Below are 22,317 nucleotides of genomic sequence, written 5' to 3' on the forward strand. Positions count from 1 at the left end.
TTATCAAAGAAAGAGGTATATAAAAGTTTTTATTAAGCCAGGAAAATAATTATTCATCGTGGAGGGAATAGTGATCTTTATAAATCTCTATCAATTTCTACAAAACACAGTTGGCTGGATACTGTCCAAGAAGCTACCATTTATATGTTAACTAGTTACATATAATAAAAGGCTATATTCATGAAAATTACATTCATGGCAACACTTCTAGTTGTTAGTTCCCTTGGTTGACTCAAATTCATACTGTTCAAAGACAATTTAGTAGATGGTGGGATTTGACTCAAGAAATAGGTCTCTTTGCTCTACTGGACCCCTGGTACCCTCAGTTAGTTAGGCAAATATGTGCAAGAATAACTGGGTACTAGATTGTGATGGTTTCATCACATCCATTAAGGTAACCAGAAAAACAAACAAACAAAAATCCTTATAAATAAAGAGAAGTAAAATAAAAGTCCGATATCTCTTCTGGAATGGCTTGAAATCTCTAAATAAGATGTCATTCCACAAGATGGTGCAATTGAAGTTTAATTCTCAATGAAATTATACTTTTGCTTGGTTATTATTTTCTCTCCTGTTGGAAAAGAAAACATAGTTTTTTACACCAACAGGGGGAAAAAAAATAGAACCGTGACTTATGTTTAACAAATGATGAAGTTGATTTCATGTCTTTTTGATAATTCTTTCATGTTTACTATTTTCTAAAAAACCCTCCTTAATTTATTGTAATATGTCTTGATTATAGAAAAACTTATCATGAGTTCTCTGTAATAAATTTACTATGTGAGCTTTAAATCATTACCCTAAAATGGCAAGATTGTTACAGGGCTTTATATTTAGGAAACTGCTATGAATAGAGTTTTGTATTTGGAAACTTTATGTGACTACTATTTGAAAGCATGCTTTACAAGTGTTATTTAATTAGCTAAGTCTTTACAAGTGTTATTTAATTAGCTGAGGCTTATACAATCAGCCAATGTTTATTTAATTTATTTTATATTTCCACTACTGTGTAAGTTAAACTTATTTAAAATTATAATGCAGTTTGCCTTGGCCTAAAATTTTAATAATGACCTGCCATTATTTTCAACAGACTTGGGATCGGATACTGTCACGGAAACAATTAAGGTGGTCACTTTATTACCAATGTGAGACATCAACAGTATAGAGAAAATAACCTGTTAAAGAATTTATATTTTTCATCTTTCTCCGAAGTTCCAATTAAAAGCAATAGCTAGAAATGTAGAGGGTCTCACAACAGCATTAGCATTTGAAAATCAGGTATTTTCCCTCGGATGTATGAGAAGGTAACATCTGAGCCTTAATTTAAAAATACAAGTAAATGAATTCCTTTTCTTCTCTTGCATCTATTAAATTGATTGCTAAATCACATATTTTTCAATAGGTGACTTTTACTAACAACTGATTTTTTTTGTTTCCCCAGATTCATTAGTTGAAAGCAAGTTGCTCCTTGTTTTGTCATTCCTACTTAATATATTTTTTAGGTTTCCTCCATTTTTCTAATTTCAGTTTATTTTCAAGACTAAGCTCTTAATAGCAATGATCTCATTTGTGTATCAGAAAACACCACTTTTCTGTTTAAATGATTATTAATCTATTATATCTCAAATGATTTTGTTAGCTTACTAATTTTACTGTAAGAATTTCTTGAATTATATTGCATGTCATATTTCGTTTTGAGAATTATACTGCATGTCAAATTTTGAAAATTTGACTGTTGAACATGGGGAAAATGGCAATAATGCCAGTCACATAAAGATATTAAATATAGCTCCAGAAATGATATAAGAATATTCTAAAGATTGTCATTTAATGTTTTAATTGTTCCTAAAACATTAATTTATTCAATTTATGATTCCTTCTTTCCAAATTTCTAGGAGGCTAGAGCTTTCTAGGGAGTTTTTATGACAAATTTCATAAATGCTTCTTCATAATACACATGCTTTTATAGGACAGCTAGGCCAAAGATAAGAGTACAAGGTCTTATATTTTGAAGTATGTTTCTATTTTTACATATAAGAAATATGTTCTATATTCTCTAATTTCTTTTTATCACTGTTTCATTAACTTTAGAAGCATGACTTTTGTAAAAACAAAAAAAGAGTCATCACATTAAGAGATCCAGGTATATGATGCAATCTTCAATTGCATATAGAAATTTTTGTATTTAGATAGCTTTATTAAGTATGTACTATTATATACATTTCCTATGGCTGAAAAATTTCAAAGGAGGTAGTTTAAAAACATACAATTAGGAACTCATTTTGAGACATCTCCTTAAAAAGTACTAAATATCAAATGTATGGACCTATTTTCGACCAATGAAATTATCATGGTATTAGTATATCTAATGCTACTTTTCTGTTAAATGCAACATATATTTTTGTAAAATGCAACATCTCAAATGCCATTTTAATAGTCAGGTATAATAATACAGCATGAAATCCTTTTCTTGTTTCTAAATTTAATTGATTTAATCACTGAATTTAAATGCTTGGAAATTGTTCTGCTTGTCGGTGTTTGAATGCCAAATACATCATCTAAAGTTCTAAAATGAATGCTGCAGTTATATTTAGACAACTGAAAACACTGCCTTCTAAATTACCCTAAATAAGCCATAGAAATATCTAGAAAAATTGATAATAATGGATGACAAATGTCCATTACTATCAAATTCAGATAAGTGTAACTTTTATAAGGTATAGAAAGTGTTAGTCTTATTATTTAAAAGCTCTTTGTGCGATTATCCAGGCAATACAATACATAGTACATATACATAACTCTCAACTCTCCTAGAACTCACCATTCCCACTTAAAAGATGTAGAAATCAGAGCCAGTAACCTTATTTATCTTCAGAGGCAAAATAAATTCAAGTTTTGCCAAGCTTTCAAAGACATCAACTCATTTGCCCTCTTTGATCAATTTGGCTTCAATTGACTGTTTTTCCTATTTCTCAAGAATTTTCAAAAATGATATTAATAAAGTCATTTGATGTAAAGAGATTCCTTGACAGCCGGTCAGATACATAGTCTTTTCCCTTTGGCTCCTAAGAAAAATCAGGGTTTTAGACTTCCCTAATACAGCTCACAAACATCAAATAAGATAGGGTAGGGGAATGTGCAGTGTAAATTACATAGAAAAGTTTATTTTGGGGGACACTGGTACATAGTAAATTTCACACAAGATGACAAAGAATAAAAATATTGTCAACATTAAGTATTCAAAATCAGGGCTATGCAAATGATGTGAAGTTGAAATATTAGCCTGGTGCAATTTTCTATACTTTAGCCTTTCTTGTCCCACCTTCATAATTTTTGCCATAATCATATACCTCCTGTTTTATTATTTTGGTCTTAACTCTATCTTTACTTAAAAGGATTTATTTAAAAAAATAAATTTAGATTATAATTATAATTTTTTTTAAAAAATCCCTTATTATAAGAAAGAAATTGTAATAGTAATTATGAAAACAATTTAACTCCGAAATAGACAAATATGTACTGCTTAAACCATCTCAATTTTCCATCACTGGAGTGCTTTGGGAAAGCCTGCCCAAATAAAACAATCAGCATTGGTAATGGACAATGAAATCATTAAAAATTTCATGGACGACATTATATGCTAATTAGTTTTTAAAATACAGTTTGTATAATGGTTACCTGGCTAGCTGCATCCATATGTGGGTTAGATCATCATCTAGTTAATGAGGTTTTAAGCAGAAAGCCCAGCTGTTTCTGAAATACTTCCCTTAGCTTTGGCAAACATTTGAAACCCTATAACTTGAATGTAATTACTTTTATTCAGTGGTTACCAAACTTTCGAAAGCAGTCAACCTTTTAAAAATCTTTTTCAAATGAAGCAGTCTTTTAAAACCCAGTAAATACAAAAATTACAATTTTATTTGAAAAATAGATTTTAAATTTTTAAATTGCTAAGACTTTTGTTACACACAGTAAATCTATGAGAACAATAAAGTAATTTTAATGAAGACAGTTGCAATGTCACAGGCAACCTATTGATTTCTGCATTTTGTTTTGGTTTTGTGGTATTGAGAATATTCTGATCCAGACAGATTACTAATCATAAATGGTATAAACTTTGGATTGTGTCTTACACCATTTTGAGTTCATTAATGGAAAGTGGGATAGCTGGACTTATATCTTCAAAGCTAAAACCATTAGAATAACTAAAAACTGCTCATATTACTTGAGAGGTTCTCACTGTTTGGTTAAAAAATTCTTCTCAAAGTTGTGTTTTTAATATAGTTCTTCAATCTTATCAAAACAAATGTATGATACAACGTTATCTATCGAGTTCAGATGTTCACTTGACATTTCAATTAGTCAAATTGATCTTATTCAACATAATTAGCTAAAACTTTAACTTTGTTGTGGAACTTTTAGCTGCAGTTGTGAGCATGATTATACCTCAAATCTGTATAAAAGTGCACTTGATATATAAACCAGTACAAGCTTTTTATTTTCAGGAGCTAGATTACTAATGCAATTTCTTTATAAGTAAAAAAAAAATTCTAAAGGTGATTTCCATGTTGGTTTAAAATATTAGCACTGTCACCTGTTTTCATTGCCATTGGCCGGTATGCTCTGTTTGTTGCTTGTGCCAATCCAAAGTACCTGAGTTTGTGGGCCTTTTAATTACATGAGCTGTGGTGGCAATGTACCCATTTGTAGAATTATCTTGGTTAAATATACAAAGATATATATTTTTAAATGACCATTGCAGAGCTATGGACTCCAGTTAATACCACAGGTATTTACTTATTAATTTATATGTGTGTGTGTATATTCACATGTACACATTTATATATATATATGTGTGTATATATATATACACACATATATATATATATAAATGTGTACATGTGAATATACACACACACATATATTTTTAAATGACCATTGCAGAGCTATGGACTCCAGTTAATACCACAGGTATTTACTTATTAATTTATATGTGTGTGTGTATATATATATACACACATATATATATATATATAAATGTGTACATGTGAATATGGAAATCTATCTTTTTAATCTACCTATTGATTGTTGGAAGAGGAAGAAGAGGAGGAGGAGGAAGAACAGGAGAAGGAAAGAAAGTTTTTTTTGATTTGGTAACAGAATTTAATAATTTGAGAATCGTTAATATAAAAAATAATTTTGTAAGACACACTTTAGCGTGTTTTTATGACCTTTTCTTATTATTCCAAAATATGAACATAATGCATTTGAACTAAGCTTTTTACAGAACCACTGAAGAATTGCAGTTATAACTCAATGGAACAGTTTGAAAAATAATGGTTTAGCTGAAGGCCTTTATTTCTTTTAAAATGCAAATATCTCTACTTTCATCTGCAATCAGTCATTTATACATTAATGTGAATAAATTTATTAGACATCTTTCCGAGGCTTAGATTTAATTCAGAAGAGGAGAAGAAAGATGAACAGAGCAACTGAAAGAATTGGGAAAGATTGACTTAATTAAGGCTGAGAGCACTGGAGACCTATTTGGCCTACTTCACAATTTGCTTAAAGACCATGCTGTCTATATATGATACATTTATTTGTGCTAAGAAAGAAAAGAAAGAATGAGAGAGAGAAAGAAAGAACACAAAAGACAAATATACAGAGAAAACATCCACTGAATTAGATGTGTATGGATGTTTCAGAACTGCATGAAACTGTTTTAGACTATTTTGCTGGAACAATAATGTAATTAAATGAATTACTTATACTTTTGGTCAACTCAAATTAAATCAACTATAAAATTTCCAACCAACAGATTTATTAATTGAAGATTCCGATCATAGCAAATTTTTTGTGCAGGATCATGTACAGCACAATAGAAATAAGAATTTAATGTTCCAAACCTAATCCTGTACCTTTGGTCCATGACTTTTTAAATTAAACAAACGAACAAAAATAAACTTGTAAACTTTTTTCTTAATTAAAATCCTTCTATTAAATAAAATAATTTATCTTTATTATAAAAGTCTAGTTATGTATGTTTCTCCCACTCTTCTCCCCAATCAAAAGCTTTCTAAAGTTTATAGAAATAAACATCCATTCCAGTAAAGTAAAAAATTTAAACTTCTGAGTTTTTTATGGAGGCATATCATAAAAATTGTTAGTTAATATTTTGAGAAATTGCTTCCTGAAAAGAAGAAATTTACACTATTCAATCTTTCATTTCTTCACTTAAATATTTTCTAAAAGTGAAAGATATTAATTTAAATCTGTGTTAAAGATACATATTGGACTAGAATTATATTTCCCATATTTCATTCTAAGTCAATACTTGCAATAATTTTGTGCAAATTTGAAAATATATTTAGATTTAAAATGCTGATTGACTCACATTAATACTATTGATTTTCTATCAAGAAATTGAAAACAAAATCAAATAATAGAAATGTTTACCATTTAGGAAAAGGATACATGCAGATATTTTAAGTAGTAAATTTCATTCTTCATTATCAAGTATGACATTTAAGAATTAACAGAATAAATTTGAAATCAAAACTTAGAAGCATTTTGAGATACTTTTGGCTACTGTGTTGCAAAATATATCAAAATAAAAACATTTTCTTCATGAATTTAATTAAAAACCTGAATAATATACAAACGTCTATTTTTTTTTATATTCAGCTGATAAGGTCATTTTTAGTAATGAAATTACACTTATTTGAACTAAAACTAAACATAAACTACAAGCATAGTCAGATAAGAGAGGGAGGAAAAAAGTTGAGCCAAATCGGCTATAAACATGCTTCTGTTCTTCTCACACAATGACCTTCGAAAGCTCTAATTGTTTTTCTCTGTCTTTGTACTGAGAAAAAGTACTCCTAAGTCACAAACCACGTAGGTTCACTCTTTCTTCCTTCCCAAGTTTATGGAAACTTGGTCCTAATAGTTTTATAGTAAAAAACAAGATAGAATGGGAAGAGAAAACTTTTCCTATAATTGCAAGCACTGAGAGTCTTCGACAATACTTCAGACTGATTTGTCTGTGCCTTACTCCAAAGCTGTATTCCTTAAAAAAGCCTACAAAGGGGAAGAGTGAGGCCAGTAAATGGCATGCCTGCAGTAGCTCAGTAGGGAGTGTACATACACTTGTCCTGGTGGAGTATAACTACCAGTCAGAAATTTTAACAGCTCAGTGGGTGGTACTTGAGCACTTAGAATCAATTCAGATACATATCTGTAATATCTACATGTAAAGGACATGGCAAATACTTGGTATGTACTGACCAAATAGAAAAATAATCCTGGAAATTATTATATATATAAATCTCTTTTTTATTGTATGGACTATATTACTATGTTTTATATACTCATTGCTTCCCTAGGGAGAGAATATTTAAGTTTCATCTTAGTATGGCCCTTAAACTAATTTTAATACTTAGATTTTTTTGTTGTTAATTTTTTAAAAAATCTATGGTTACATTTAAATATAAATACAATATTAATAATAACTCTAGAAATTAATAATTATACCTAATTCTCTTCATTTTAAATTCATAAAACATGAACCTACTCATTTTTCTACATTTTTCTCCTTCAAAAAAACATATCCTTCATGTTTTCACAGTTATATTCATTCTGAGTATAAAGCATTTTAATTAATTTTGTATAAATTTACTTGTATTAAATTACATGACTCTTCTGGATTTACCTTTTTAGGATTACCTATACATTTAAGGGGCATCAAAACCTATTATTGACAGGTTTTAAAAAGCACTTCTTCTCAGGGGATACCTAATACTTTCTCCATTGATCTTTGTCACCCTTATAGTCACCAATTCTATATAACAGAAGTCAACACCCGCTAACTGAAACTTGAATCAGATACCTGAAGACATCAAAACTTAACACTATTTCCTATCACCATTAAGCCTATCAATCATCTTTACACTTTATTAATTAAATAATTAAATATATAAGTGTACATATATATTCATTTATTTTATTAGGTCCATAAGCCTGTAACACCTTTATCATCTGTCTTTGACATACTGAGTTGAGTCAATATGTTTTCTTAGACTTTGGAATGCCATCTATGGTATTAGGTAAAATCTGGAAGGTCAAGAAATACTATGGATAATATATATAAATTATTAAGACATAATAAATTATTAGAATATTACCAATTTAATATTTTTGTTTATCAAATCCATCAATAAGAATCAGTTGTCATGTCCCAATGTGAAGTATATTACCATGGAGTTGAAAATTCTGATCCACAGCTAGTTTATTCTATTTTGTTAGTCTTTTGCCCTCTGTTGCCCAGGTTTCCTACTTGTTGTTATTAAATTTCTGAAAAAATAGTAGCATATAACTAAAATTTATTGTGATATATTTAAGCATGCCATAATAAATGGTACTTAGAACCATAGCTCATTATAAAATAGCTTCAATGTCATAGCCTGACTGAGAAAGGCAAAGAATAAAAAATCTTGCTAAACAAACTTTAAAAAGTCTTAACTAGGCCCTTGTTACAGCAACTCAAATATCCTGACCATGCCAATCACAGTCCAGAATTTAATGTACAAAATATATTATCCTCTAAATACCCACACAAATACATAAATACTTATGTATTTATTTGCTGGTGAAGATATGTATGCAAAGAAGAATAAAGGAGAAAAAAATCCATGAAAAATATAGTCAGTTTACACATGATTTTAGAATCATGTGTTATGATATAACTTAATCTCACACATGTATTTGATATTATGAAAAACACTGTATAAGTATATAAGCTATAGTGCAATGGAAAACTTTAATTTTAATGTAGGCTTCAAAAGCAGATTAAGAGCAAAAGCAGATTGAGATCGATTTAACAAACAAATGTTAGAAAACATACCTTGACTTGCAAATTTTAACTCTTTGGCATCTGTGAGCGTGGTCCTTTTGTCAGACCCTTTTTTCTCTATCCGGCGATGGCTTCGTCTTTTCTTTGACTCTCCCCAAAGGTTGGATCCTCCATGCATGCTAGGTATATTCAAAATAGCAATTCCTTCCAGAGAGATGTTTATTAAGTCTATCTGTACTCCGTCACACTAATCAATAAAAAGAAAAGAACAGTAAGATATCTTATCTTTATTTCTCTTATTTCTTCTTTTGCATTTCCTGATATTTTAATAAGAGATTTTAAATCCATAATCTTGCCATTTTAAATACATTTTTCAAAAGCAAAAGTAGTTACAGTAAATGTCAATATAAAAATAAAGCAACCACTAACATTAACTAGTTATCATTCATAGTCTTTAAAAATGATCACATTAAATCATCAGTCTCTTTGTTTACAAAAAACCTTTGGGAGAGAGACATGTTAGTGTCTGAATACATAACCAGTTATAAATTTCCATTGTGTTACAAAGAGGCTGATTCTGGGATGTTTGGTCAAATTTTAGGCAGAAATTTTAATGATAGCCTCCTATTTAGAACATATTCCAAGGCACTCTTGGGGGAAAGTGAAAAAACAGAATTCATAATTCATTGCCTCACTTTTTGAGTCAGAGAAAGAAGTGGCTTAAGAGACTTTGAAAAAAAAAATACAAAGTGCAAAACAGCAATGCAAGAGCTCTGAATTACATTGGAGAGGCTAAGGATAGTTTCTTGGTCTAGATTAAGTTCCAAACACAGTACAAAGGGCAAAATGAGCAGCACAGTTGTCTAAATGAGCATGGAGGACCAGGCAGGCTGAGTGAGGAAAATGCCAAGAATAGCAATAAACACAACCTCCAACTCATCGGCACTTGATTGCTGCTGTAACAATACATTGAAAAATATAAACCATTAGTCAGGCAGATATTCGTTTGCCTGGTGACAAAGAACTGTTTCGATATGGAAAAATATGGAACTTGCTAACAGACTATGCTTTGTGATATTCAGTTTGGTCACTTTTTAAATATTTTGAATATTCTGTTTATTTCTAGTGATGGACGTGTGGAGAGTGACAAGGCTATATGGTATTTTTGGAATTATTTATTTATTCATTTGCTTTGAGTTTTCTAAAATTGTAGTAATTATAAATATATACCAGATATTGTTCTCTCATGTTTAGTTATAAGTCATTGTAAGAAAAGATGTAAATATATAAAATTTTGTTTAACAAAATGCTTTGTTAGGGATATGCATTTCATAATTGAGGTATATCCGCAGTGGGGTTATTTTATTTGCCATGTTTTTTTAAATAGAAAAAAACATAGACAGTAACTTCATTCATCATTCTTTCACATGGCAATTATGATTTTTTAACCAAGAAGAGATAATGTTCCACCAAAATGATAAAAACAGAAAACAAACAGAAAACCTCTCTTTTTCCACATTTGCCTCATCACACTGAACCTAATGCTGCATCTTGTTCATTGAAATCCAAAAGCTGTGAAATAAAGAAACACATCTTGAGCCTACTTGGCAGGGCTGGAAACCAATTCTAGAGAGATGCCAAGTTTTCATTCAATTTGTTTCAATGAGGGTGAAACCAAGGTCTAGATGATGTCCTCCCCCCCCCACCCCTTTTAGAAACAATTGACTTTTTTTTCTTCTTTTTCATGTATTAAATTAAGATGATTTCTTTTTACTAAAGAATTCTGCTCATGTGTATACTCACTTACTGCTATATATTCTAGATAAACAGATATTAATTTCATAATTAAAAGTAATCTTGTGTAAATACCCTGCAGGCCTCAATGAATCAAACACATACTGTGTGTCAGGCCTCCCACTGTCTTCAAGTGGAATGTACTGGCTGGATAATTAGATAGTACATATTTTTTAACCTTATTTGCATGCATATTATATCTTTTGCACACTGACAAGCAGCAGTAACAACAAAAGTCAGATTACCACAGGGAATTCCCACAAAGAAGTCTTCATTCCTTATAATTTGCAGCCTAAATTAAAATAATTTGATCTTTGACAAGGATGAAATGTCAAGCAGAAGGGGGTCCTCTACAAGCCATGGCCTGTGGCTTCTGAAATCTGCCTAATTTATGTCAGTCACTTCTTAATACATATTTAAGTATTACACGAAAAATATGATAAATATGCAATCTGACACCTTTGGTATTTCCCTGCTGTTAATTTATAAAGGTCTGGTTTCCCCCCAAACTGACTAAAATCATTTAAATAACAGAAGAATTGCGAAATAAGCTGGAGTTGGGGCCTGGCTTCCATTTTCACTCAATATTGAACACAGCAGGTAGTACACTAAGACAATTATTTGACTAGGCCTTAGAATCCCACTGTGACAAGTTACTTTCAGAATTAGGAAAGTAGTATTCCTTTGTTCATCTGCAGAAAAGGAGAGCATGTTACAAACAGGCTTTTTTTTTTTTTAATTGAAATAGGGGAGTTACATGTGACAATTGCAAAACATCATTGTATACTATTATTTATGTTTTTACTCTTCAGAGTCTTGTCACGTGTCGTTTTAAGAATACAGAGTAAGTGGCTCTTTGAAAAGTAAAAAAAAAAAAAAAATATTGTTAAGGAGTGCCAATAAGGAAGGTCTGAAGAACACTGAGGTTTTGATAAGAGCGGGACAAGGTACTTACAAAAATTGCTAGTTATTAAGTATTTGTTTCCACTAGTTCTTGACCCCAGGCTACCTTCCTCTGTTTGCTTTAACATTATGTTCATCAGTCTGGAAAATTCCAGTGCTAGTTCTGATGGAGACCAGGAATTGCAACAGACCATACTATACAGGTGTCAAGGATAAGTTTTTATATGTGAATTTAGTGTTTCAGATTCAGTTAACATATTATTTGATAGTAAAATTCAAAATGTAAATAAAACTGGAAAGCTATAAATATAGATAATAAATTTGACAAGATAATTGTAAAAAAATATTTCATAGTGAGTCTAATTCTATGGCAAGGTCAGATAAAAATTATTCAAAATATTATTCGACAAAACATAAAAACATTGCTTTGTTCATTGTATAAAACTGTGTAAAGGAAAATGACTCATGTAAGTCTGCTTTTAGAAGAGTTCCTGCAAATTTATACTTAATTTATAAGACAAAATTATGTTTTTGCTGAAAACTACAGCAGCAAATGGCTTAATAGTATCTCTTTTGATATTTTAAGGCTGAGGTAGTCTATATTTTCTCAGGGATTAAATTTTATGTTTTTTGAAATACATTTTATAAGTTTTATTGACAAAATGTAGTGTGATATAAGGGCTCAAAACATACCTTTTAGGTAATTTGAGTAATATTGCCAGTTCAGGATATCAAGCATTAGCCATAGTATTTTCACAAAACTACTTTAGTTTTACATGATTTTCTTTTTTAGTAGATTCTGTGAAAGCTAGAAATTGCTGCTGAAATATTAGAATTCTTACCAAAAGTTGTCTTATAAAATAATTTCTGGTAAACATGGAATGGAACTTTCACCTTTTGGTTAGGCATTCCACTTTTACCTGTTACATTTTTCCTTAGTCTCTTCACTAAGAAAAACTATGACGTATTTATCGTAATGAAATGATAATGCTATGCCTCGTCCTCACTACATTTTGTGTTCTTTTCTGGAATAATAAGTTACTTTTTATTTTGAATTCAAGGAGTCCAACTTTAGTTTCCTATGACTATCTTTCTTGAGGTACACACTGTATCCCTCATCATTGCTTCTAGAATTTCATTGTAAAAAAAAAAAAATCACCTCGCAATCTTTTGAAAGGGTAGATGTTTCAAGTATTCTTACACACACGCACGCACACACGTGCGCGCACACACACGCACACACATACACATGCGTGCATGCACAGTAAAAGGGTAGGAAGAAATTTTGGAGATGATGGATAAGTTGACGACACTGAGTGTGATGGTGGTTTTATGGTTATTTATTTACTTCTAAACTAATGATATAAACAAAAACACCATCTAAGAGGCAGCAAGGTCACAGATGTGGGAAGTGCTTTGGAAAAAAGCAAACAAAGGGCTCTTCTCATATGTCAACCATGTCTCAATTATAACTAAAAAAATTATAACCAAGATTACTCTACCCAGCAAAGCTATCAGTTAGAATGGAAGGCTAGATAAAGAACTTCCCAGACAATAAAGAGCTAATGGAGTTTATTGCCATTGAACTAGTATTATAAGAAATGTTAAAGGAACTTCTTTAAGAAAAAAAGATCACAAATAAGAATAAGAAAAGGTCAATAACTACATATCTGTCAACAATTACTTTCAATGTAAATTGATTAAATGCTCCAATAAGAAAATAGGGTAGCTGAATGAATCAGAAAGCAAAGCCTTTGCATATGTTGCCTATAAGAGACTCACCAGATCAAAAGACACACATAGATTGAATGTAAAAGGATAAAAAAATGATATTTCATAAAAAATTGAAACAAATGAACAAAAAGCTGAGGTAGCGATACATATACCAGACAAAACAGACTTTAAAACAAAGACTATATCAAGAGACAAAGAAGAACCCAGTAATTCCATTTCTGGGTATTTATCCGAAGAAACCCAAAACCTACTTTGAAGGGACATGTACACCCATATTTTCATTGCAGTATTATTGGAATAGCATTATCTACAAAGGAGGTAACCAGGGTGTCTATCAACAGACAAATAGATGTAGAGGTGGTACATATATACAATGAGATATTGTTTAGCTATAAAAAAGAATGAAATCTTGCTATCTGCAACAACATGGATGGGCCTAAAGGGTATTGTACTGAGTAGATTAAATCAGACAGAGAAAGATAAATGTCACATGATTTCACTTATATCTGGAATCTAGAGAACAGGATAAATGAATAATCAAAACAGAAATAAGGTCGTAGATACAGAGAGCATTTTGATGGCTGCCAGATAGAGGTGGAGTTGAGAGGATGAATAAAGGCAGGGAAGGGATTAAGAGGTACAAATTGATAGTTACAAAATAGTTACAGGAATGTAGAATATATAGCTTGGGGAATATAGTTGGTAGCATTGTAATAACTATGTATGGTGTCAGATGGGTACTAGATTTATTAGGGCAATCACTTCATAAGTTATATAAATGTCTAATCGCTATACAATATAATATTTTATACCAACTGTAATTAAAGAATTTTATATATATATATATATATATATATATATATATATATATAAAGAGCCCACACAGTCTTTGTCCAGCTTGCACCTTGTGTGGAAATGTTTTTCAGTTTCAGGCTCAATGTATGCTCTTTTGTTCCACTTAAGCATGTGTGTCATATGGCACCTGGCCAATTGTATCTGTCTTCCTCTGAGAGAGGACAGGGTCCTTCTACCTTGGCATGAGAAGGTATGTATCAGCTGGTAGGAGAGACACACTAGCTTGGGGAATAGATGCCCAGTACTGCCGTGGATCTCACTATTTCTTAACAATGTGAGTGATACATGTCTATCCAAAAAAAAACATTCATTCACAAATTTCATTTCCCTCACCCCAAGGTAGTATATTGGTAGGGCTAAGACTAGACAAAGGTCCTCTAAATGTACATTGAAAGAGCACCCAGGATTTTGATGAAGGTATGGCACGAACAAAATTGGGAAACTCTGCCCTATTGCTTTTAAGAACTCCGCGCTTTCCAGGTTACTGGGGAATAAGAATCTACCTTATCTTTTGAATCTTACTAATTTATTTTGTTTCTCTGATACTATTATTGCCATTTGTTAATTCTTGAGATCATTTAAGGTTTTATAGATGTACTTAATCATTAAGACAAATCTCAATATCTTGGGATGTAAATTCTTGGCCGTAAAACTTACCATCCTTCCCAGTCTCACTGACAACCAAAAGACTGAAATACTGTGGAGAATGGACTATTCTAATATCTCAAGAATGTTGCGTAATACACAGAACAAATTAAAAATCCACTAATTGTATAGTTTCAATGACAGATGTAGATCTGAGATTCTTAGGTACATGCTCCAAATACTTAAATACAAATTGCTTTTAGTATATTTCCTTGTAATTTTAAAGCTTTACATTTTATTTTTTATATTTTGTAACAAAGTTAGAAGATAACTGAAATTCTGAAAACTAAACATTTCTACTTTGTTAATCTCTCTTGCCATATATATTGCCTATATATTGCTATTTTACACACACAGACACATAGATGCATATAATCTATAATAGATTTGTTCCCTTAGATTTAAACCTTTTACAGCAACATGCTCCTCATTTCTCTTAAATTGTTAAAAAAAAAAAAAATGCTCATCTGCTCATCTCTGCAGTGGATATATATTAGAATAAAATCTCTTTAGTTCATAGGACTTTGAGGAAGACTAAATAAAATAATGTATGCTTAGGATCAAGCACGGGGTATAATTAATAATAGTTAAATCATAGCTATATTATTACCATCTCATGATATTCATATTATTGTAAATATTCAACCCTTTTGGAAGAAGCTTCCTATATGGAGAAATATGAAATAAAGGGTCACACAGTAAATGTTTTGTTTTGAATAAGCTGCTGATAAAACATATACCCTTTACTTAAGGTACTCTTGTACTGAAGTGGCTTTATTCTGTTATATATTTTCGAGCCATAGTTGGTATAATTTTAGGCCAAATAGAAAGCAACAGGAAACAGAATATCAAATTTCCAAATGGCTGTTTTTGTTATATTTAATTATGAAGTAACCTTAGGGGTACAAAGGCATATTCTGCTAATATGATAGACTGGATTCATTAAAAAGTAAGTAGAGAAGCAGATTTTGCATTACCATCTGTATACACACACACACATATACACACATCAAGTTTTAAAATTGAGATAAATACATAAAATTATAACAGTATTTCAAGATATGCAACAATAGAACGAGGAGTGCACAGCACTGGTTCTGATTTATAAAGACTATTGCAATGGTTCCCAGAATAAGCCAGTAAATGCAGAGCTTGCAAGCCTGGAGGGCGTGTAGAAACACTACCCTAAGAAGAATAACTTAGTTCTAGTTGTCCAACTTTCTTAGGGGAACATTGTAAACAGTTTTCCATAAGATGTAAGGCTCAGTGTAAGAAATTCACTAATTTCATCATTTATTAACTTTAAAGTCAATGTTTTCCAAATTTATTTTGATTCAAATATCTTTTGTTATGACACAAACTTTTTCTTGAACATTTTTTTTTATTTTGTGACACATATAATATTATGCTATAGATCAATGTTTTCTTTTTAATGAACACTTAATTTTTTTAAAGTTTAAAATTCACAGCAAAATTGAGAGGAAGATACAGAGATTTCCCACATATACCTTCTGTCCTCACACATGTACAGACTGTCCTATTAGCAATGTCTGCTATCAGAGTGCTACGTTTGTTAAAACTGATAACCTACATTGACACATCACAACATCCAGTTTGTATTAGGGCTACTCTTGGTGTACATTCTATGGGTTTGAAAAATATATAACGATATTTAGCTACCCATACTGTATCATAGAGGTTTTTTTTTTCACTGCCCTAAGAATCCTCTGTGCCCTGTCTATTCACTTTCCCTCTCCTCCCATAACCCATGGCAATCACTGAACTTTTTACTGTCTCCATAGTATCACCTTTTCCAGAATATCATATGTTGGCATCATACAGTATGTATCACTTTTCAGAATGGCAAATTTCACTTCGGAAAATGCATTTAAGGTTCCTCCATATCCTTTTTTTTTTTTTTGCCTGTGGTCTTTCCAGAACCATTTGTGAAAAAGGCCTTCTTTGCTCCATTGTATTGCCTTTCTCCCTTTAACAAAGGTCTGTAAACTATAACCATTTCTGGGATCTCTATTCTGTTTCATTGATTTGTCTATTACTTCACCAATATCACATTGTTTTAAGTATTGTAGCTTTATAATAAGTCCTGAAGTCAGGTAGTGTCAGTCCTCAAGTTTTGCTTTCAATATTCTATTGGTTATTCTGGGTCTTCTGACTCTCATATAAACTCTGAAATCAGTTGTTGATATTACTAAGTAATACTGAGATTTTGATTAGGGTTGTATAGAATGTATAGATTAATTTGGGAAGAAATGACATCTTGACAATATTGAGTTTTCCTACTCATGAACATGGAATATCTCTCCTGGATAATTTTCTTCTTTCAATCTATATTCAGTGGCAGGGTAAGGTAAGTAGAGGTGCAAGAAGCTTCAGAGTTTCCACCTTACATTCAACCAGAAGCCATACTTACACGTGTGTGTGTGTGTGTGTGTGTGTGTGTGTGTGTGTGTGTGGTATATATATCATCATTAATTTCAGGTATATAGCACAATGGTTAGAAATTGATATGCTATGAAGAGATCCTCCCAGATACTCTAGAATCTGTCTGGCACTATACATAGCCATCATAATATTATTGCCTATATTCCCCATGTCGTACTCTACATCCCAAAGACCGTTTTGTAACTACTAATTTTATAAATTTGTTTTCAGTTTTGCCTTCTACAAATTTTTCGAGCATTCTGAGGGTAAAAAATACTCAAAATCCACTATATAAAGATTTTTTAAAAAAAATTTAATGAAAGTAAAGGGATATTTGAGATGTTTTTCATACATATATGTGTCTGTATATAATTATGTAAATATATAACACTATACATACGCACGTGCGCGCACGCACGCACACACACACACACACACACACACATCTTCATGAACGGTAATTACAGAAAGGTCATGTTGAACCCAGTCTTTTATCTTCTGTGATTATATTCCTTTTCAGGAATATGATCTGATTCAGTAGTGAAAGGTTTTTTTCATTCCATCACCATCAATTCTACTTCCAATCCTTTATCAATTATAATTTAAAAAGTTGTAAAATGTTACATTCTGAACTGGTACCACTTCTGCTGTTGTTATTATTAATAGTAAATTAGAAAGGTAAGGTAATGAAGAACCAAACCAGGCTATTACAATTTCATGTGGTCCATAACCACTTTTGTTTACAAACTTACTACCTGCATATATGCCGCTAATGATTTATGTCTCAGAAGAAAAGCTTTGTATTTATTTTTAAAACAAAAAGTGTTAAAGCCAATATTTCTGAATTCATATCAGTCACAAGATTTTCTTGTTTTGTAATTCTGTTCCTTTAGTTTGTCTTTACCACTTATCAACATATAACTTTTTCTTTTCTTTTAATCTCTAAAATCTCCGAATAAAACTAAGTCATTTTCTATTGTAATTCACCTCCAAAACTTTTAGGTATACAACAGTTATATTTTTTAGTCGACTTATCTGCTCCTCATCTTTTGAAAATGTATTTTTCCTGCTATCTTTGCTCTCTGTCTTAGCTTTTCCACTTCCTACAAAATGTAATGGGAGAAATGGCAACCTTGGGAACTGAGAAAATCTAGTTAACGAATGGGAATAGAAAGAAAAAGTATACTTTTTAACCTTTATTCATGAAAGTAAGTACAATTTTAGTGAACTGTGTTTTAAAGGTTATAAGATATTGAGACCTGAAAATAATAAGTTTTTTTAATGTATCTTGCAAACTTTTCTCTTTCTCTTCAAGTACTTTCTTTTATCTTACATTTTTCTATCTGCACTGTACTCAGTAACGTTTCTACCAATTTCTAAAGTTGTTCCATCTCTATTTTATACTGTATTAAAATAACTCAGAGTCAAACCTAACTTTATACTAATATTTCAGATAGTGCTAGGTTTCCAGTGAGTGATAGGAATGAAATTTTAGAAATAATAGATAAAGCTATGTGGATTGCTCAAAATATAACTGTTTCTATGGGCTCCACAGACATATTAATAATCAAATTCAAGCCATTTCATAGTATTATAATAAATAATTGATTTTTCTTACTTCTATTTCTACAGATTCATGTAGCTTCTTGCAGGTGGCTGAGAAAGTTTCAGATGTGCCAAACTCAAAATACCAAAATTTGTTCTTCATTCTGAAAAATAAAAGGAAGAAGCAGCTTAGGCAATTATAACAGAAAATATATTTTTAATGGAGTAGCCATGTCTTGTGTTATAAGTAGTAGAAAAGGTTTGAGGACATGTGCCATCCATAATGTAATAGATGGTTGCATAATTTTTAAAGCTTAAATGTTGGTGTCAAATTATATGATTGCCCTTGAGGGGATTACAGGAATGAATTGATTTGACAGATTCGACTATATCTTTGACTTTTCTACATATATATTGGTTGCTCAGATTTTAAAATATAATTTTAGTGCTTATTACTCTTGGCTTGTTCTTGGACTACTTCATTTTAGACTAGACATTTTGTAATCATAAAAAAAAAATCTGGGCTTTTTTGAGGAAAAAATAGCTAAGCTAAATACATTTAAATTTTCTAGATGGCTATATAGTCATTAGAAATGGGCGCAATTGTATAGCATATTAAAAAAAATTTTAATGTGGTTATCCATAAAGATGAAATTTAGTAATTTGGGAAGAACAATTAATTATTTTTAAAAGATATTGCCATATTATATGAACAATAGTGGGGAATTATGATATAGCATAGAAGAACTAAAGAAGTAATACTATTTTATCAAAATAACAAAAATTGCAAAAGCATAATTTAAGTTATTTCAGTATTTAATCTGGAAGAAGGATGTTCAAAATTTATTTTTTCCCATGACCCATTGACCATATTTTTATTTCTTTGTGACAGGTAATTAAATTTATGATCATTTAATGTAACTTTATAAAGGTTGACTAGATTTGTAATATCACCCAGTCTTGAATTTACAAATTAATTCTCATAAAAATGTAGTTTTTGATTATATATATATTCTATGTTACCATGTCCTCAATTAGAAAAAAATAGGTAAAATGAGATACATGTTTTCATACATAAAGGCAAAATGGAAAAACATTTTGTTATGATATTCGAATATGCTTCTCACATCACATTATTCTTTATATGTAAATATTTTTATATAAATATTGCTATGTATAAAACATTTCAACAGTTAAAAAGGCATTTGGCAAGGACCTTACCACTTAATTAAACACTATTTGAGTTATGGAAAATGACATGGAACCTAATACAGTGTTTATGCCATTTTGAATTGAGTTCTCTGATATGACATTACAAATTATAAAAGTAATCTCATCTATCTAGATGTATTCAATAATATTTAGCCTCATACAAGGTTTTATTTACTTCACAAAATTTTCATTAGCTCTTTCTGTATCAGTCACCATATTCAGGCCAGTAATCTGAAAACCAACATAGGTTTCAGAGTATTGTACCACCATGAATTCTTATTCTTTTCTAGAGAATATTTTCTTTGGGTTATGACCTGACTTCATATATCTGAGTACATAAAAATAGATGATAGCAGTTAGAATAGGGGTAAACATTTGACACCAGGATCTGTGGGCTTGAACCTACATGCAAGTTTGTGTTCAATTAATGCATATATCTATTTGATAGATGTGCTTCTACAAATTTGTACACTAGTTGACATTATGTGAAATTAAAAATGCTGTCCTAATGACTCATTATAATGACGAAAAGTATATCATTCAGTATTTTGAGAGGAAAATTTTGGTCTGTAAGAGGTGGTCTCAAGACAACCTTAGAATAATTAGTAGATGTTTCATGACTGGCATTGTTTTCTACATTCAGCAAATTTTCTAATAACATTTTTGTGTTGGCTTTTTATTCAGACCTTTGTAAATTCATTTATTTACCCATTCATTCACTCAACAAATATTTAGTGAGAACACTCACCTCCATATGCTACTGTTTTTAGTGCTAAATATATAAATATGAATGCAATTATTAATATCTACAAGGAGCTCAGAATGATGTGAGATTATAGGCTTTTAAATAATTAAAAAGTTAATCTCTAAATGAAATATGAGCAAAGCACTGTGAGAAAACACTTCCATGAATAAACTACTTTTACCTCAGGGAATCCACAGAACTTTAGAAGAGAAGGTAACATTTTAACAGGTAAGTAGAGAAGGCAGACAGGAGGAAGATGAAAAAATTGGATGTTTTTTTAGGAGTGCAGTTCAAGTGAAGAAAATGCTGACTGCAAGCAAATAAGGGTCTGCTTCAGAACACGTATGCCAAGTTCAGAGGTTTGGACTTGAAATTATTGATTAGTAGGATGCTGATAGGAATGTATTAGCAGTGGAGTGATATGACCAGATTAATTATATGGGCAAATAAATCTGGCAGAAATAAATAAGTGGGCAAGAATGTGAAATGCAGGTATTGTGGACAGAAATGTGGCTATTAAAAAAGTACAACTGAAATATAATTGAAGGCCTAAACCAAGTGGCAAGAGAGATGGATAAAGGCTCAATTCAAGAGACATAAATGAGGTAGAATTAATAGGAACTGGGGTGATTTTAGATTATACTGATTTCTGTCATACCTAGGTTATCTCTGGAATGCCAGAGCATTACTTCAGCAAAAGAAGGGTTGTAAGCTTATATTTTGACAGGTTCTGTGATCTAATGTATGTTGTATTATAGTTAGAAAATTATATATATATAACTATATATATGGATTCTGATTACATATAAATAATTACTGCCTATTTTTTTCCCCATTCTGTCCACCAAAGTTCTTTATAGCTTAATTAGGATGATGAGGAGTTTGTATCAGCTAACCAAGATATACCTTTGCAAACAGAAACAGAAATTCTGAGAATTTACATTCAGCCTTTATTCACCATATTAGTTAGCATTACTGCTCATGTGCAAAAGCTGCTTTAAATTCTCCATTATTACAACCATTTTTATGTTTCACTTAGATAAATATATGGAGGTAATAAAAAGCACATAGAATCAGTTTCCACATGACAAATTAAAAGTTGTTAAATTTTATCTTTTTCAACGAAACTGGTCTTTAGGTTGTAGAAATGCAAAACAAAACAAAACAACAAAACAAAACAAAAACCTACATTTAAGCATGTATGCTATTTATTTTTACAGCCACATTAGAAAATGATCCAAATAATTCAAACTCGAATTTGTCATAGAAAACATACAGCATTGGACTTTAAAAAAACGGTAACTGGACATTTAACTTATTGTAAAATTTTCACACCAAAGTCTTATTTATTGTATTCTTAAACAAGTTTTGTGATTGCAGGGATGATGAAAAATGTCCTACCAAAAAAGTTTTTCATACTATTATAATTTTGTCATTAATATATCAAACTCTATTTCAGTGAATTTAATTGTAAATATATAGGTTTAATATTTAAAATGGTTGGCTACCAGATGTTCAGGTAAAAATGAATAAATTATCTCATATTTACCAGGCATTTTCTTACTAACAGTAATTTTGCTTCTTTTAC

At 30.7% G+C, this 22,317-nt stretch overlaps 1 protein-coding gene across 4 annotated transcripts in view; it reads right to left on the reverse strand.

Moving 5' to 3' along the window:
• The window catches only part of DGKB (diacylglycerol kinase beta), a 583,166-nt gene that overhangs the window by 142,425 nt on the left and 418,424 nt on the right, over positions 1–22,317 (reverse strand). For all 4 annotated transcript variants that reach the window (XM_036230387.1, XM_036230386.1, XM_036230388.1 and 1 more), the window contains 2 exons: positions 18,846–18,936; positions 8,906–9,101 (listed from right to left, as the gene is read on the reverse strand). In XM_036230387.1, coding sequence (XP_036086280.1) covers positions 8,906–9,101; positions 18,846–18,936 — 287 coding nt within the window. The remainder of the gene's footprint in view (positions 1–8,905; positions 9,102–18,845; positions 18,937–22,317) is intronic.

The sequence above is a fragment of the Rousettus aegyptiacus genome, unplaced genomic scaffold, assembly GCF_014176215.1.
Source record: "Rousettus aegyptiacus isolate mRouAeg1 unplaced genomic scaffold, mRouAeg1.p scaffold_m13_p_13, whole genome shotgun sequence".
NCBI lineage: Eukaryota > Metazoa > Chordata > Mammalia > Chiroptera > Pteropodidae > Rousettus > Rousettus aegyptiacus.